Source organism: Micromys minutus, assembly GCF_963924665.1.
Source record: "Micromys minutus genome assembly, chromosome: X".
Taxonomy (NCBI): domain Eukaryota; kingdom Metazoa; phylum Chordata; class Mammalia; order Rodentia; family Muridae; genus Micromys; species Micromys minutus.
The window spans coordinates 30,381,294-30,399,055 of record NC_137970.1 but is presented as its reverse complement, the minus strand read 5'-3'; the positions used below and the strand labels follow the sequence as shown (position 1 = coordinate 30,399,055).

Here is a 17,762-nt window from a genome sequence, read left to right as displayed (position 1 = left end):
AGTGCCATTAATAATAAACTCAAGTATTTAAAGTCTGTCTGTCTATGTCTTGCAGCTTAAAGATCCTGTCTAAGGGTGGGAAAGATAGCTCAGCAGTAATGACTGCTCTTCCAGAGGTCCTGAGTTCAATTCCCAGCAACCACATGGTGGCTCACAACCATCTGTATTGGGATCTGATGCCTTCTAACATGAAAGTCTACATTCAGACAGAGCACTCATATATTAAACAAATACATAAATCCATGGTTTATTGAAAAATATTGAATTTGAATCAGATATATGTTTATAATCTTGGCACTCAGGAAACTGAGCTGGGAGTATGGAGAGTTTGAGACCAGTTTGGACATTTTTGGAATTTGAGGCCAAGGTGAGATACACAATGAGACCCCAAAGCAACCCAACAATGGTACCCACCCCCCGACCACCAGCTACTCGAATACCAACCAACCATCCAACCAAACCCGCAAACTCCAAAAAGCACATTTCTGGTTAGGTGTGCTGCCATGTACAGACATGGTTGTTTGGATTGCTTGTGAAATGGAGATTATACCAGCCCGAGTTCTGTAACGCTCAGGTCTTGCTCTTCACCTGTGACAATTGGGGCAGAGCATGACTTTTCTACTTGCTTGTTAAGGCTACCTCAACAATCTAGAAATGCTTCGCCATGCATTTTATAAAGATAAAGACTTTTCAAAACTACCACAATAGTCTTTCATATTCACTGGCAGCTAACTGCAGTTACATATTGCTGTCAGGCACCCTGCATTAAAATATTGAAGGCATTTGGTTGAAATTGGCATTGGAAGAGCCACGCCTTGTAATTTGTTGATGTTGAGTTTAGTTCCCCCTATCATTTCATCTTTGTGATTTGGGCAGTGGGGGGTGTTATTTAAAAGAAAAAAAATTTGCCCATGGCGCTTACTTCAGCATGTATTTTGTGGCCTGCACCCTTAGGGTAGTTTTTAGTATGTCTGGCACCTCCCCCCCATCCCTTATGAACTAGTGGTCAATTTAGGAATTTGATCCAGTTTAGGTTCAGTTAATAGGTAAGCATATTCCGCACTTGGTGACATAAGTTTCTGTCATATGGCTGGGGATGCCTGCTTACCCATCTTTTTGTTAGTGACCAATGTTGTCCAAGCTCTTGGTTACATTAGAAGTTGTGTAATTTTCTCATCCTGTATCCATTTACTGCCTGCTATACTATTATAGCAAGAAATACCTCCTTGTTAGCTAGTATTCTGGATTTATACAGGAAAAGCAGGACAGATGTTTTCATTCTTACCTTATTTACTACTTTTCATGGTAATAAATTGGTTTACTAGCATCTTGCAAAGGTGATACAGCCGTAGTACATGTTTCTATGTATGTGTGTATGCATGTATGCATGTATGCATGTATGCAGGGGCAGGTGTCTCTGCTCTCCACTTCACTTTTTTGTTGTTTGTCTTTTGAGACAACATTTCTCTATTATGCATCTCTGGCTGTCCTGAAAAACTCACCGAGAACCATCATGCCTCTCAACTGCTCGGATTAAAGGAATGCACTCACCCAACGACTTTACACTTTTATCCTATTATTTATCCCTTTTAATTTTTTGAGATTATACTATAAATCCATCATTTCTCCTTCCCCTTTCTCCCTTCTAATCCTCTCACCCACCCCTCCTTTCTTTCTTTAAACCTTATGGCCTCTGTTTTCACTAATTTTTGTAACATACATATATAGGCTTGCTGGCCGGTGAGCTCTAGGCATTTGCCTCCCCAGTGTGGGTATTACAGATGTGCCAATGCACCTGGCTTTTTATGTGGGAGCTGGGGATCTGAACTCAGGTCCTCCTGCTTGCTGACCGAGCTTTCTCCTCAGCAATCCTCGTAAGGCTTCTTTGTTTTCATGGTGTGGTGGTGAGGTCAGTTCAATGTCTTTATTGCTCTATGCTCAAAATCAGCCATTCCTACTGCCTGGCTTCCTTTTAGTGAGACATTTAAATGTAAATTGTCTTGGGGAAAGGTACCCTTTTAGGAATCTCTGCTGTGCTGCTGTTGATCTTTGGTCTATTTATTTTTATTAGGGTGTGTTTCAATTTTGGAAATGGTTTTGAACAGTTTCTTTAGATCTTACTCTGTCTAACTTTACTTTTAAAATGGTTATCTTCCGTGCATAGATTTTTGCCTGCATGTTTATATGTATATAGGTCACATGTGTGCTCGCAGAGGTCAGAAGAGGTCCTCAGATCCCTTGGAACTGGGGTTATGGACTGTTGTGAGCTGCCATGTGGATGCTGGGAACTGAACTCTTGTTCTATTAATGACGAAGACATTGCTTCAGCCCCGTTTGCCCACCTTAAAAAAGTCCACCCTTACAGGAAAGTGTCGGGGTTCAATCCACTTCTGTTTTGTAATACTCTGAGGAGATGGTCATTTACTAAGTGATTTTCTCATACACCAACGGAGCATTTACAATAATGCTGATTAAGAAGACACACACTAAGTAGATCTTGCTTATTAACTGTTAGTACAGATTATTCAAATAAAATGACCCTCATACTGGGATAAACTCACAGTCGCTATGCAGCATCATTAATGAAACATCATGAACGGTCCAGTGTGTCCTCCCTAATAACCTTTCCCAGTATAGAGTTGCAAACACACTAGATGTTCTCTCTTGATTAGATATGAACTCAAAGTACTTAGGCTTATGACAGTTTGCATTTGTAGGCTGCTTTGAAGAGCTACTGTTTTGCCATTATCTGCTTTTAGCTTTGGCTCAGATTCCATTTTCTTGGATTCTCAACTTTTCATCCAATTCATTCTTGTGTTTCTCTCCACTCAGTGGCAAGCATGTCTTGTGTGCCTGCATGTGTGCATGTGCTCGCACCAAAGTACATCCCTGGGTGTCATTCCTCAGGCACTGCCAGCCACCCCACCAGACAAGCATCTCACCGGCCTTGAATTTTCAGGTAGACTTGCTGGGCTGACCAACAAGTCCCAGGGGTCTACTTCTCTAGCAACAAGCACATAGTGCCATGTTGTCTTTTTAGTGTGGGTTTTCAGAATCTAACTCTGGTCCTTTTGCTTGCAAGGCAGATAGATACTTTATTTATTGTCACAAGCTTCAATTTTAGGTGTCTTCTGCCGTCTAGGGACTTCTGATAGCAAAATTCCACAGCTGTGGTAGAATTCTTACAATGGCTATGTGCTGAGGGTAGGGGGGTTAGTAATGGAACTTCTTTGAAAGAGGACTTTAAATGTGCTTGAGGAAGGCAAGGAAGGGTCAGTGTGGTTTCCTCTCATCTTACTCTGCTTTCTCTCTTCCCAGACACTGGATCTTTTGTTAACACAGGCTATTCTGTGACTCAGCCCCTGCCCTGGCTTTGACTGCTCCTCCCAAGCATGTTTTCCTGTTGAAATGCTCTTAACTTCTTTCCTTTTGACCTGGATGTGGCCTCTTGCAGCTGACTCAGCTTAGCTCTCCTGAAGTAATATGACTCTGGCTTTTCTGGAGGAGAGTAGAAAGGGGATGGAAAAGGGGTTTTACACTTGGGCAAGGAAGGGTCAGTGTGGTTTCCTCTCATCTGATTCTCTCTACTTTCTCTCTTACAAGACACTGGATCTTTTGTTAACACAGACAGGTTCTTCCACTACTAGGCTCTATGAATGTGTGTGTGTTTTAAGATTTATTTGTTTGTTTGTTTATTTATTTATTTCATGTAGCTGTCTGGGCTCCAGTTTATTTATTTATTTCATGTAGCTGTCTGGGCTCCAGATCCCATTACAGATGGTTGTGAACCACCATGTGGTTGCTGGGATTTGAACTCAGGACCTCTGGAAGAGCAGCCAGTGCTCTTAACTGATGAGCCATCTCTCCAGCCCTGAAAGTATTTTCAATAAAATAGTTTAAGCAAAGCCTTTTAGATGTATTACCCACAATCAAATATTATTTCATCTGTAAACTGTCCACTGAATAAAATTCATGAAGTGAGATACTGTCGTGGAAGAGGAAGCAATGTTTTTTCATTTTATTTCGCATAACCTGTAATTAATCGATATAAGCAGACATTAGCCTGTTCTTCAATTTTAAAGTTTACAGGTTCTACTTGGTCCCAAACCTCTGGCCACTTCTCCTTGTGAAAAATGGGAGACAATATTCTAATCAGGAAGCTGTGTGGCTCTCTTTGGAATGTGGGGTTCAGGGTGCCATTATAAAATCATGAAACACTACGTATCTTTAAACATTACTCAGATAAAGCTCTGTTCATGGGCATTATTTCTTATCCTTGAATAAAAGAGATTCTACCTTCCTTAAGTGTCTGAAGTGTTTTGACTAAACCAACTTTCCAAATTAGTTTGCTAAGAGGTTACTTTCCCATGAATTGCTTGTGCAGAGAACCGTCCTTTATACTTAAGATAACAAATAGTCTTTATTTTACACTGTCTTTTTAATCTTCAAATTCATCTGCACCCACTTTCTGTGCTCTTTCCCTTAAAATTTTTTTTTTCTTTCCTGGTCAACTTGCTCTTATCCAGTTTATCTAATGCATCTTTGAGAAGAGCAGTATGCTCGGTTTACAAGAGTTAGTTTCAACTCTGAAGTATTTAATAATGCATTGTTCCTATGCTCCTGGGTGTGTGTTCTAGGGTCAGGCCCTGGGGAGCCTGTGGCTTCAGAGTACAGTTTGTGAGATATCCGAGGCCCCAAGGCTTTATGAGCTCTTTCCTGTCTACACCCTGCCCTGCCTTGCATGATCTGAACATTGATTGGCTACTCCTCTGCTGTTGGGAAGGATAGTCAGGGCACAGGAAGGAAGAGAATTAGAGCTGACTGCAGGAGCACGTGACCCCCCAGGCTGCTCAATCACACTTTGTAGATACCTGCTCATGTTAATGGTGGGCTCTTTTTGCCTTCAAGTCAAATGAAAGCTCACACTTGGTACTGTGTCTTTTTGTGCTGAATGAGAAGATAGAGTTTGGAATAAATGCCCTCTCGGGGCACTCCTGGAGTTAAGCTGATATATTTGACCACCAGCATTGACTGAGTACCTACTATGGGATAAATATCAGGCAAGGAAGAGATTATACTGAGATCTGCATTGTAAGGGTTCCCAGTGGGTAGGCGGATGCCCAGAGAATCTCTCACAGTAAAGAACATTAATAGCCTGGGAGACTAGTGTCAGTTGATAGAGAGCTTTCTTATACAGGAGGGTTCAGTGTTCATCTGCTATTCCTGGGCCAGACTCTCTTCCAATATTAAACACAAAAATATGAGCATAGGCAAGGTGTTTTGCCTCATGCCATAAAATAGTAAATATGTAGGCTAGAATTCATATTTAGGGCTATCAATTGTTTTCTTTTTTTAAAATATTTATTTATTTATTATATGTAAGTACACTTTATCTGTCCTCAGACACACCAGAAGAGGGCATCATCTCTCATTGCAGATGGTTGTGAGCCACCATGTGGTTGCTGGGATTTGAACTCAGGACCTCTGGAAGAGCAGTCAGTGCTCTTAACCGCTGAGCCATCTCTCCAGCCCATCAATTGTTTTCTTATAGCTCATATTATCTCTAAAAGATGCTGGCGGCCTGGGAGGTCAGGGTTCAGGCTATCATTCAGAACAGTGAGTGACAGGCATATTTTCAGTCAGGAATTGGTGGGACTTTGTCTCTGTTCTGTGCTGACTCGCAACCCCACAATCCCCTTTGAGCTGTTCTTAGGCCATGACAGTCCTTGCTGCACGCTATAAGAAGCCATTCTGCCCTGTCCTTGGCTCCCTCGTGCACAGAGAGAGTCCATGTCCAGTGGCTCTGTCCCTGGGATCTGAGTTCTGAGCCTGTCTTCCTCAGAAGAGCTGCTGTTAATTTCCTACCAGAGTCAGGCCTTGGGAATCATGCCTTTATTGGCTTTGTGCTCTTTACTATTCCTGAAGATCACAAAAAACAAATGGAGATCAGCTTGTTGTTTGTGTAGACCCCCATAGTCCCTGTGCCACTGAGCCAGAGAAATTCAGGTCCCTAAGCCCTTATTATCCCCAGACCCTGAAAAGAAAACATTGACTAGTGGGAACTTGACCTTCTGTAGGGAAGTTGGTACATGAGTCTGTTACAAGTAACAGAAACCAAGTGTCTCTTAACCAAAGAGGGTAAATGATTCATGGAAAGGCTCTGGGCTGGTTCATGTGGTGGAAGAAGTATAGGAAAAGTGGCAACCAGGCTGCTTTCTGAGAGCTCTGGTGGAGTGTGCACTCTCGCTGTCCCCAGCAGCTGTCACATCACTGGCAGTCAGTTAGTTTCTGTGCCCATGCATGGGCTGGCAGAGTATTGGACATGTCAGCTGCATTTTCATCACATTGTATCTCATGGGGGAGGAGAACCTTCTCCAAATGGCCTTCTTCCCTGGATGGGGAGAGTGGCCGCTCCCTGAGGGCATCAATGTAGTCAATTACTTTAGCAAATACCTAGTTACAAGTTTCTAAATGTGGGTCACCTAGTATTTCCACTTTTATCTTTAAAAGATAAATTTAGCTATAACATTTTGCATATGGAAGTGTATTCTGTGAGGCATGTGTATGTGTGTTTGTTGTATGTGTATATATACATACATACATTATATATATACATGCATTATATACACACATGCATTATATATACTATATATATGTGTGTGTGTGTGTGTATATATATATATATATATAATTGTGCAATTCTTACCACAGTTTAAGATTAAAATGCTTTTATCACCCCAAAAGTTCTCTCATACCCACTTAATCAGTCCATATCCCTGGCCCTAGGCAACTATTCATCTATTTTCTGTCTCTTTAGATTTGAACATAGGTTTTTATATGTTCCTGATTACTATAACTTCTGGGTATTGTAGAAACTCTGCTACATGAAGGAAGGCAAGGAAGAAGTCCTTCCAGTGGTGCCCAAGTCTGTATCTTGCTGGTTTATATTGCTACTAATGTTTGCTTTAGATTTAACCTTCTCTCCTGAGAACTGTCATTTGGAAGAGGGCGATGCCAAATCTTGGTCATGGAACATTCTAGAGCTCAATTCTTCACCTGTAAAAATAGGACATGTATTTGACAAGATGATGTCTGATGTTATTTCTATCATCAATAATCAGCAATTATGCTTTTTTCATGAAATCCTTTTTGGTGAAAATGACTTCTTGATTTGATTTTCTATACTATCATCAAACAGGATAGAAAGAAAACTTTAAAATTAAAAATGTATTCATCAGAATGAGCACAATGAAAAACCCACATGTATGTGACATTTCTACTTCTGAAATTGATTAAAGCTTAAGCTTTAAAGTCACACCTACTGAGACCTTTGTGACAACATGTGCATGTGTGTAGAACAAAGGAAGTTTGTTGGAAATTCCCATCCTCCTCCGTGCTCCCTGGTTCATTCACATACATATTGACTCACATAGGATGCTAGGTGAGGGAGCCAGAATCCTGGGATTCCTAAGAATTTTCCCCAGAAGAGGCTTGCAGGCTGCTTGAGGTAAGCCGATGTGAAATGGAGCTCTAAGTGGGGCGAATATAGAGGAAGTGTAGGGGCAGGGGAGGAGGGGTTGAGTCCCACAGTGGGGGGCCGTTATCATTGCCTCTGACTCAAGTTCACCACGAAGCTGCTTGACAGCTGGCTTAGCTAACCTAACAGTTTAAAAAACACCCATTTTGTCCTTTGGGGGAAGACATTCAGTAAGTTTGAAGGCAGAGATAGGGAAGGCTGAAGTGTTAGCATTTTAAAGCATATCTCTTATCTCCTGGGGCTCTATCTTTTCTTGTTAACTGTAGCCTTTTTCCCCCCCAGACAGTAGTTACAGCAAACTTGTGGAGGCTGGCTTTTGGCACAGCAGGCAACTGGAGGGTGCTGTTTTTTTTCTGATGGGGAGACATTTTTAAATTTTGTAATTTCTAGTGTCTTTAAATATGGGATTTTGTTTACTTTTGTCCTAATTACACCTCTGAGATGCTTTACCTCGTTGAATGCTTTCATTTTGGGCTCATGCAGAGAAAGTTTCCCAAAGGGTACTATTTAAAAAATTGTAGGTAATTTTTACCTTCGTTTGCTAAAGTTACCTGTAGCTTCCTGTATATGAGAATATGCACAGACTTGGGGTCTGCTGATGTTTGTGTCGTATGAGGTCTTTACTGCTTTTTTTTTTTTGCTAAGCATTGTTCTAGACCATTGCTATTCAATAGAAATATAATGCAAGCCACACATATAATTTAAACTGTTATAGCAGCCACATTAATAAAGCTAAAATAGCTCAAGTTAATTTCAATATCTATTTACTCCAGTAAGTCCAAAGTATCATGTTATAGAGCAATCAATGTAACAAAAAATGTTCAGCCACGGTGAATTCTTTGCTATTGGAGTCTTAGAGCAGGAACCCCAGCTCCCGCAGCCCCCACAGCCTAGGCTCGGGCGCTTGTCTCAGTCATCCAAGAGATGAGCTGTAGTGCTGAGAAGAGAAAGATTAAACTGAGGTGGCACACTGGGAAGGAAAACAAAGGGATCAAGTGGTTCCTAGTTTCTCTTTGGGGTACTGACTTGAACTTTAGGTTTAACTAAAAAAAGAACCGTGCTAGGGGCAAGGTCACATGGTCTGAGTGATCACAGTCTCAGTTCTGGTTGACCCAAAGAAGGCCACACTGCTTGACTGGCTTTTAGCAGGTAATAACTTCTGTTCCATGGTACCGCCTTGTCACCACACACAATGGTTTCCATTTAGGGTGGAGATGTGGCCTGTCCAGGGAGTTTTTGCTATTGCTGCAATCCAAGGTGACAATGGATTCACAACAATGACTCAAACCTTTAGATGCCTTTGCTGGTATGTGGAACAGGACATTGTAAAACTCGGACCCTCAGAGATCTCAGTTGCCTGTGTCTTCAGGCAGTCAGCTTTGAGCCTTGAAGGAGAATGAGATAGGTTAGGTGTCATGGGTTTCTACATAATACTCCATCCACTCCTGGGTGATTCGAAAGCCTACCTGAAGAGGGAAACAGGTGATCCAGAGTAAAGGAAACAAAATAAAAGCAGATGGCCAGAATTTCATCCTGCTCTTAACTTCCTTTGTGGGCCCAAGTGAGGAGTCATTATTTGCAACAAAAGCAGTTTCTAAGTGTCTCTTGTAGGGAGCAGTGAGATGACTCAGTGGGTAAAAGTACTTGCTATCAAGCCTAATAATGTCTGATCCCTGGGATCCACATGGTGGAAGGAGAGAACCAACTTTTGGAAGTTGTCCTTTGACTGCCATATATGCACTGTCACAAACAAACAGTGCTCCTTGTACCTTTGAAGGAGTATTTTAAAAATATGTATAAGCATTTTGCCTGCAGTATGTATGCATACTCTGTGTATGAACTGCCCATGGAAGCCAGAAGAGGGCATAGGTTCTCCCTAGGATTGGAGTTATACAGTTGTAAGCCAACATGGAGATCTCTAGAGGAGCAGCCGGTTCTCTTAACTGCTGAGCCATCTCTCTAGCCCCTTGTTACACTTTTATGGCACATGTTGATTCACACAAAGCCACACTTCATGAAGTCAGTAGCCACTGTAACTTGTGCTATTACATTGGCAAGAAAAATCCTAAACCTTTGGAAGAGAGGACGAGAGACAGAGCTCATGGCTTAGGAGCTCTTAACAAAGTCATGCACCGCTTTCTTACCTTAAGAGAAACCTAATATGTTAAAAAAAATCATGTCGACAGGAAAGGCAAAGCAGGAAGTGATTATACATGACACAAAAGAATTAACCACAGGTTCTTTTAAATAGCAAATTCCCTTGGTGCACTGAACAATATGACTCAATTTGCAGAAATGAGATTGGCACTTGACATTTTAGAGGTACCTTTGTTGGGCAGAAACTATCTATCAATATAAAGTATAAGTTGCCAAGTGGTTGGAGTATCAAGTCTGCATTGGGAGCCTACTATATGCCCTGGATGCTCACAGTGGCCATCATAGAACAAACAAAGTGTGATCCACACCCAGAATATATTTAGAAGCTCACCAGGAGGACCCACAGATCATAACTACAGCATTGGATGAACTCAGTCGCACAGCCAGAGAGGCCTAGGGATGAGAGAAGTTAGAGAGGTGGTTTGGAGGTCATCAGGGGTCCTTTGAGGCTGAAAAACAGGGAGGGATCATATAATTGCCTAAGGTTAAAGAGCCTGTTAAGTTCTGTTTGATCCGGAAATAATTGTCTTTCAACTAGGAGTTTAGTGAAAGAGTAAATTAAGAAGGAGGCAGCTCACCAGTCTGTTGTAAAGAAGACATGGATAGTGTATTTATACTCCCCAGACCTGAGTGGCCAGCCTTACTATATACATAGTGGGAAGGCACTTAAGCACATGGAAAGAGACCTCACAGCAGCTGTTCACTTCTTGGCAGCCATCTACTTGAAGCAGACTACTTGTTTTCTTCCAACTTCACAGTGTGAAAGTTCAGGTAGAGAACAGGGAAACGTGACCTGCTGTTTAGGAAGGAAGAAGCAAGGATGTGATCCACACTTTAGTCAGGGCTGGAGCTCTTGAAAGTTATAGGATCTAAGAGAACCGGGAGACAGATGCCTTTGCCTCTTTTTAGGGATGCCTTCCTCTTTTGCAGACACACCTATAATTTGGATTCTCTCAGGTTGCCCTCCCCAACATTTTAATGTCTCTCATCAGAAAAAAATAGAGCAATAATTTCCTTTCCTGGTTTAATGTGATCTGTTTTGGGGAGTCTGAGTTCATGGTTTTATGTATTGGTTTGTTTTTCATGGTGCTGAGAATTGAACTTAGGATCTCATGCATGTGTTATGCCCATGCTAGGCAAGAGTTCAACCACTGAGCTATATTCCAAGACCTTGTTTCTTTTTTCCTTCTTTCACTTAAAATTTTTTTGATGTGTACATGTGTTTGCAAATGCATAGGTATGTGCACCACATGTGTGCTTAGCGACAGAAGACTGTGTTAGATTGCCTGAAACTAGAGTTACAGATGGTTGTGAGCTGTTATGTGGTTGCTGGAAATTGAACCTGGATCCACTGGAAGAGCAGTGAGTACTCTTAACTACTGAGCCACTTTTGTGACACCACAGTTTCTTGTCCAAAAAAGAATGTTGTTTTGGAATCTAAAATTTTGTCAGGGATGCATTTTTTAAGTGATGTCTTCTCTGTGAGAACACATAGATGGCTATATACCGTGGATGATACAGTGTTTTCATCTCACCATCATCATTGGTTTATTGACCAGACTTATATGTCAGATGGCTCTATATATTAATATATGAGTAGCTCTTATCTTTTATTAGGAGGGACAGTGAGCTTTCAGGAAACAAATGAGTTTTGTATGGCCATAGACCGTGTGAAGAAAAACAAAGTTGTGTTCTCCAAGGTTCAAGTATTGACTTTTGAAATGTTGTTAATCTCTGGATAGCCCGACATTTATAACTCAAGCTTTGAGGGTGGATGTAAGCCCATATAATAATTTTCTTGATGCTCACAAAGAGTTGCTTGGTCATTTTCCTGTAGGATGTAATTGGCTTAAGCTGCTGCTCATCTCTAAACAGGGCTAAACAGGTCAAAGGGCTCTCACCACGAGCTCAAGTGGAAGCTGTACATTTTCTTGTTTATGTGGCCTTGAGTTGAACAGTCTACAGTTTCTACACCATGCATATCTTTTATCCATTTAGCGAAGGTGATTTTAGTTAATGGGGGTGAGAGTCATAGAGAGGCGTAGGCACCACAGAGCTGTGGGTGCACTCCTTGCTACTGGAGCTGGTGCTTGCTCTAGCAGAGCTTGCTGGCTTGTGTTCCTTGCCTAGTGCTCCCTGCTTCAACTGTCTCGTAGGTTACCCTCTGCTCCCTGGAGGGCTCTGGCGGTCTGACAGAGACCAGATGAAGATGCAGGGTCATTCTTTAAGTGGCATAGTAGGGAAGTTGGCATTTTCTCTTTTTAGAATGAATATGAAGAGGCATTGTAACTTTTTCCTCCAAGAATCAGCTCAGTGGATCCCTGAGGTGGGTGTGTCTCATATCGGAAACCATTTCCTTAGAAAATGAGCTTAACGTTTTTGCTGAGCTTCAGGTTTCCTGGGAAGATGGGCATGAAACCACTTAATTGGGAAATGAGATAATTTAGGGTCTGGCATGTGAACCAAGGTTGCTATAATCTCAGCTGCAATAGATCAATGTCTATTTAAAGTAAACTTAAAAAAAATAAATTGATATGAGGGTCTCCAAGTGCTGCCCAGGCTGGATGAACTGTTCTGGATCTCTTGCTTCAGCCCCATGAGTAGCTGGTACTATAGGAATGTGTGACTACACTTAGCCTGAAAGCTGCTTTTGACTTTTTTATTTGTGACACGAGGTTGCAATAAGTTGAGCAGACTGACTTTGAACTTGCTTTATAGCCCAAACACGCACTGAATTTCACAATATTCCTGCTTTATCTGCCTGAGTAACTGGTGTGTGTGTGTGTGTGTGTGTGTGTGTGTGTGTAATGTGCATGTGTGTGTATATTTATGTTTATGAGTTCAGGTATGTAAGTATGTGTATGTGTGTAGGTCACAGGACACCCTTGGTATCTATCCTCAGTCTCCATTTTGTTTTGAGACAGTGCCAAGTTTTTGTTGTTTGCTGCTGTGTATGACCAGGGTAGCTGGCCCATGAGCTTCTAGGGTACTCTGTTTCTACCTCTTGCCTTTTACCTTGTTTGGCTTTAAATGGGTTCTGAGGACTCAAGCTCAGATCATTAGGCTTGCACAGGAAGCACTTTGTCCACTAAGTAATGGCTCATTTTTTTTTTCATGTTCCTAAAATAAGTTTATTTTTATTTTTATTTTTAAACTTTATTTTAAAAAACAAAGATAAAAGAAAAAATTTTTAAACATTTTTGCATAGATGTATACAAATACGATTGTGTCAGTGCTTGGCTTTTTTTTTTCTTTTTTTTAAGGTTTGATACTCTGCATTAAGGTCTTACTAGTTACAATGAGCAAAAAGTACATGTAAAACAGGATGTAACCTGGAATTAGTCATCGTTTTCTTGGTGTGTAAGGATTGAGCATGACGGTTTTTTTTGTTTTGTTTTGTTTTGTTTTTTCTTGAACTTCACACAGTCTGTGAGTTGTTTCTGGGGCAGTCCGAGCCTCTGGGGTTAGCATCCCAATATCAGTGACTGCATATTATGTCTGTTCTTTTGTGACTGGGTTACCTCACTCAGGATGATATTCTCTAGATGCATCCATTTTCTTAAGAATTTCATAAAGTCATTGTTTTTGATAGCTAGGTAGTACTCCATTGTGTAAATGTACAACAATTTTTGTATCCATTCATCTACTGAAGGACATCTGGGTTCTTTCCAGCTTCTGGATATTATAAATAGAGCTGCTATGAACATTGTGGTGCATGTATCTTTGTTGTATGTTGGAGCATCTCTGGGGTAAATGCCCAGAAGTGGAATAACTGGGTCTTCAGGTAGTACTATGTCCATTTTTCTGAGGAGCCGCCAGACTGATTTCCAGAGTGGTTGTATTGGTTTACAACCCCACCAACAGTGGAGAAGTGTTCCTCTTTCTCCACATCCTCTCCAGCATCTGCTGTCATCTGAATTTTTGATCTTGGCCAATTTGACTGGTGTGAGGTGGAATCTCAGGGTTGTTTTGATTTCCATTTCCCTGATGTAATGGCTCATTTTAACTATTAGGGGACAGGGCATGGGACAGAGAAATTGGAATGTTTCTGCATGCATACAGGAACACACGAGAAGGCAGAAGGGGCTCTTGTATATGTGCTTATAATCCACTTTTCCATGGATAAGTGATTTCAATAGGTTGCAAATCAACTTCATCATGAACAGATTTATGACAGAATATATTAACTGATTATGTAATAAAACAACAATCTAGGAAAGGGACTTCTATCCTGAGTTACTGGATTAATTTATTGGCTGGTTTAGCTGCCTTCATGAATAGTCAGACTGGAAGACAGGCTATTCTGAACCAGAAGTGGGGTGGGACTTAACCTCTGACAGAAATATACAGTCCATGTGAAGAAGACCCACTCACCTACTGGCCTCCCTCCCCCATTCCCACCGAAAAGTGATATGAGTGTATTGAATTTGTTTTGAACCATTTGCACATTTTAGTTTTTTTCTATTTAAAAAATATTTTCCAAAACTAAAGTCATTAATATTTTCTCTCATGCTTTCTTAGATCCCAAAATAGGAATTCAAAGTCTTCAAAAAGAAATGACAAGGAACGGAAGTGCTAATTACCCTATTTGATAAGTGCAGACTCTGTGCATGAGTTGTAATATCACACTGTACCCCATTACTGTGTATGAGTATTACATGTTAATAAAATGTTCCAAGCAAGCCTCAAACAAATAGATACAGTTTGAGGGTTCACATCTATGTTTGTAATGCATATTTAACTCACTTACCTTTGCCTTTATGTGATCATTATGTTGCTTATTTGCCACTTGGAGTTTCACCTAATTTTCACTATCTTTTTTTATTCATTCATTTATATGAAGTTGCAAATAGAAAAGAGACAAGTTTTGATGTTGTCTTAGATTGAGGTGCACAAAGAAGTTTAAAGGGACCTTGGAATAAGTCAACAAATCTCTGGTTAGTTTTTGCCAAATTGCATCAGTACTTTGTCAACAAAAGAGCTTGCTGGTTTCTGTTGCCTCTGCATATACCAAGTTGACAGACAGTTCCCTTGCCATTGAGAAGATAGTGTTATATGGTCCAGCTGTCTGTGAACTCACCTGTTGAGGCAGCATTGTGTCTGAGGTGGGCAATCTGAGACATTCGTTCAAGTAGGGGTGCCCTCTGCTCCGTATGTGTCTTTACTTCCGTATGTCGTCATGAAAGATAGCTATCATCTGTGTAGCTTGAGAATTATAACCCATATTTTGTGCAGCTAAGGTACAAGAATGTTAACATGGCAGGATTAGTTAGTACTGGCCAGATGAAGAGGGGCCCAAAGACTGAGTGTCTCTTATTTGTGGTCTCTGGTCTCTGCACTTGAAGAAATGATGCCACATAACCCGTGTGTTGGGTAATTGTTGTTAGGCCACTGTCTCAGTGTGGTTTTCCTTCTGAAGCCCCCGCTGTCCCTGACACAGAATTATAGGCTACCCTGTCTGTGTCTGACCACGACCAGTGTGCTTTGTGGTTTCTGTACTATATAGGCTTCAGGTTAACCAAAATCAGTTTGCCTGTGGTCTTGCAGGGGATGCTGGAGCTCAGACTTCTACAACAGCTGACCGTAAGTTGCTCTTTTGTCTTTTCTTTCTTTCAGTGGAGGCCATAGTGGAGTTTGATTACCAGGCCCAGCATGATGATGAGCTGACGATCAGCGTGGGTGAGGTCATCACCAACATCAGGAAGGAGGATGGAGGCTGGTGGGAGGGACAGATCAACGGCAGGAGAGGTTTGTTCCCTGACAACTTTGTAAGAGTGAGTACAAAGTCAAACCCTTTTTCCTGTTTTCTGTGTGGGCTTTGCTGACCAAAAGGCTGGGAGAGGGTCCATGGGAATAAAGTGCATGGGGGGCACTTAGGAGCCTCACTGGCAGCTTCATCTCCTGGGTGCTGTCAAGGAGAGCACATATAATTTTGTACCATGTATATGGGATGTGTGTTTTTAAGTGACTTCTTTTTAAGACCCTGAAATGGTCTTCCCCCCAATGGTTTATCAGCTTTTAGAAAATGCTGAGAAAATATAAAGTGTGTGGAATTGCTTGGTTTATCTGCTGTAAGAGTTTGAGAAGATTGTTTTTTTTTTTTTTTTTTTACATTCCATGAAAAATGGAATTTGAAACTCAGTCTTGGTCATGTGCATTGGTAGCCTTCAAATCAAATGTAGAATCTAAATGATGCTTTTTACTATTTTTCTACTCACAGACTTGTCAAAGGAGCAGCATTAATTTTCTTTTCTCATTTATGTCTATGAAGCATTGAATAACATCTATTTTGTCGGGACGATTTTGACTTAGGGCTTAATTACAAAACGTTTCTCATTCTGGTTAATAAATGATGCGCCTCAATTTTTGTAAACAATAGCATGAGTTTGGGGTTTAAGAAGAGGTTGCCTGTGGAAAATAAAGACCCAGAACCATAGTGTTTCTGGTCTCCTGCTGGAGAAGGGATGATTGCCCTCCGTTCATAGACAGTCCCCAGGCCTGTAGCCAAGTTCTCTGTGGTACCAGACCATGTTCAGGGTTGTGTCTTGCCTGTATAGAGAGGTTGTTTGGGAAATCTTGGGCCCAGACAATCATGCATCTCCCTCGAAGGAGCCTCAAGGGCTGGGTGAGAAGGTTATGGGGGTTGTTGATGAAGCCATGTGAAGGACTACAAGTTTCCAGTGCTTGGCCTCCTACCTTTACCCTGTGGGAATCTAAACTGAATAGGAGTCAAATTCAGTTTTACTTAGAATCTTGCCCTCAGATGGCTGTGCCAACCTCTCTTTTTCTTTGCTTTTGGTGTCCAGAAAGCTGGGGAGTGGAGCAGTGTTCAGCTGGAATATGCTGATAAACCTTACTTTGGCTTTCTGTGGTAGGAGTATTGAAACTCTGCTGGAATCAGGGGCTTCCTCCCATTCTTGGGGGTAGGAAAGTACAACTTAGTTGACGTCTAATAGAGAGGTAGTTCTTGTGCCTTTCCAAACAAATCTTACCACTTTGGAAAGGGACTGTTCTTGTTAGGCCAAACTTGGATGTGAAGGGAGAGGTTTCCCAAAGGAGGAGGCAATGCTTGGGGTGAAAATGAAGGAGGAAATAACGAGGGAAGAGGATGTGACAAAGAGAACCCTGGGAAAGAGGGTGAGTCTCGGGAAAGGTTAGAGGAGTGTGAAAAAGATGTGGGGCATGGGAGAAGAGGAGGAGCATGGGAGGAAGAGGGCAAATTCTGTTCTAAAAGTGTTTAGGGTCCTTTGTTAGCTTAGCACCTTTTGGCTTCTAACCACAGATTCATAGATCTGAATTGGAAGGCATTGAGTAAGCCTCTAGAATTGGTTTGGGGGCTCACCCTTCATATGCTATGAGGAGTTGTGGAAAGCAGATGAGAACCAGGGCGGAAATTGTCCAGAGTCTAGTTAGTGACCTCCTCCCTTTGGCAGTGCTGCTTAACAGAAGGGACTTTCCTTGTGATATAGGGGTGATATGGTCCTTTTGGTCAGGTGGTTCCTCATTGCCTTGGCTTAGACTTGGGAACTCTCAGCTGCAGACCCCTGAATATGATGGGTGTTGGTTTCAGGGGTGCTCAAAGGTGAGACAGAAGGGAGGGAGAGCACAGAGATCTGGGGCTACTTCTTAGGCTCCTACATGTGAGGTGGCCCTGGGCTGCCTGTATTCCTTAACCAGAGACCTGGCTGCTCACATCCAGTCCTTGTTCCTCTCTACTTCCCTGGGGCTTTGTCTTTAGCCCTTTGCTACTGTCTTAGAGTTTTTCTTTACTATCTGATTGAAAACTCTTTTTATTAATCTGACCCCAGGTTGATCTGAACATGTTATTTTCTTTTGTAAGCCCAATTCCCTTATCAACTGCTCTGGGGATTAAATGGCACTGAACTGGCAATCATTAAGCATAGTGGCAGCCAGCTATTAAGTGTGCCTTTCATCCTGTTACTGTATAAAGGAATGGCCTGCTCTCTGTCTTTCTTAATCAGTTGTCCCCTAACCTAGGCTTGAGTCCTTGTTCAGTGAGAGAAAGTCACATTCTAGGGAAGCACTTGGCCCACCTATGGTAGATGAA

At 41.6% G+C, this 17,762-nt stretch overlaps 1 protein-coding gene across 2 annotated transcripts in view; it reads left to right on the top strand.

The window, feature by feature from the left end:
- Positions 1 to 17,762, top strand: part of SH3KBP1 (SH3 domain containing kinase binding protein 1) — a 338,970-nt gene that overhangs the window by 39,781 nt on the left and 281,427 nt on the right. For both annotated transcript variants that reach the window (XM_080909667.1, XM_080909666.1), the window contains exon 2: positions 15,311 to 15,468. In XM_080909667.1, the coding sequence (XP_080765793.1) occupies positions 15,311 to 15,468 (158 nt within the window). The remainder of the gene's footprint in view (positions 1 to 15,310; positions 15,469 to 17,762) is intronic.